The sequence below is a fragment of the Austrofundulus limnaeus genome, unplaced genomic scaffold, assembly GCF_001266775.1.
Source record: "Austrofundulus limnaeus strain Quisiro unplaced genomic scaffold, Austrofundulus_limnaeus-1.0 Scaffold1247, whole genome shotgun sequence".
Lineage (NCBI taxonomy): Eukaryota > Metazoa > Chordata > Actinopteri > Cyprinodontiformes > Rivulidae > Austrofundulus > Austrofundulus limnaeus.
Window position 1 is genome coordinate 73,211 of NW_013953649.1, and position 1,181 is coordinate 74,391.

Sequence of the window (1,181 nt, forward strand, 5' to 3'; positions counted from 1 at the left end):
GATAGGGGCACAGACCACAGAAGGGTGGAACAGAATGTCATGTTATATGTGTTTATGTATGAAATAGTTACTAACTAATAATAGTTAATATTGAAAATACTTCATAATTAAGCAACATTTTATTGCAAAAGTCCAACTTTATAATCAAATACAAATACACATATATGAAAAAAAAAACTAAATGCTCTCTGGTATTGTTCTGGGGGCCGGACCAAATGGGGAGGCAGGCCGGATCCGGCCCGCTGGCCGTAGTTTGGGGACCACTGTGTTAAAGTGTTTGAAGTGTTAATGGACATAAGGACAACATATCTTATTGAAACAAAATATATTATGTCAAGAGTAATGCTTAAAATAACTTAGCGTTTTGCTACCACAGCATTAAAAACTATACCACTCTGCTCGGCAACTACCCACCCACTGCTGGGTTTACCCCAGTGTAATATTACCCTGGTGGGCTGCCAGGCTTTACTTGCTTTACTTACTTTTTGCGATCAATGATACAACTATACCTTGGTTATGTAGCAGAAACAACTAGGAGTGAAAAACAGCATCACATCCAGAGAATGAAGTTCTGCTAAAAATTTTGCTTGTAATTTCACCCTTCTAGTGTGCAAGGGTCCTTTATCACTGTTTGCCGTTGTAATTATTATTATTTATTCTTCTGTATGTGTGTCAATTTCTGAGATCCCTCTTTTTAGATTTAGATTTTCGAGAACTGATGGATTGCGGCATTCAGTGAAACCAAAATATTAATTTATTATTTATTATTTATTATTTATTATTAGAAGGATACCACATGATACTGACTGGTTGATCAGTCAGTCAATCAGAAAATTAAAACATACACATACGAGGTGTGAAGAGTTCTTCAGCAAAAATGAAGTAGCTGAAAACATCAGTATGGCTCCGATTATTGCACATGATTAAAAACAATTTTTACCTTAAAGCTGTCTAACTGCTGCGGCAGTATTCGCAAAAAATCGTCCGGGAGATTTCCGAGGAGAGGGGGATTCCAGTTCCGGTAGCTTCTAACTTGCTGGTCACCTGCTGAAGGGGTATCCAGTCTAGGAGAGGAATGACATAAGTACAGTGGTTTGCAAAAGTATTCATACCCCTTGAACTTTTCCATATTTTGTCACATTACAACCACAAACATAAATATATTTCACTGGAATTTAATG

At 36.9% G+C, this 1,181-nt stretch overlaps 1 protein-coding gene across 2 annotated transcripts in view; it reads right to left on the minus strand.

Annotated features, from left to right (window-relative positions):
• Window positions 1-1,181, minus strand: part of cuedc1b (CUE domain containing 1b) — a 38,782-nt gene that overhangs the window by 18,197 nt on the left and 19,404 nt on the right. For both annotated transcript variants that reach the window (XM_014031413.1, XM_014031414.1), the window contains one exon: window positions 941-1,064. In XM_014031413.1, coding sequence (XP_013886867.1) covers window positions 941-1,064 — 124 coding nt within the window. The remainder of the gene's footprint in view (window positions 1-940; window positions 1,065-1,181) is intronic.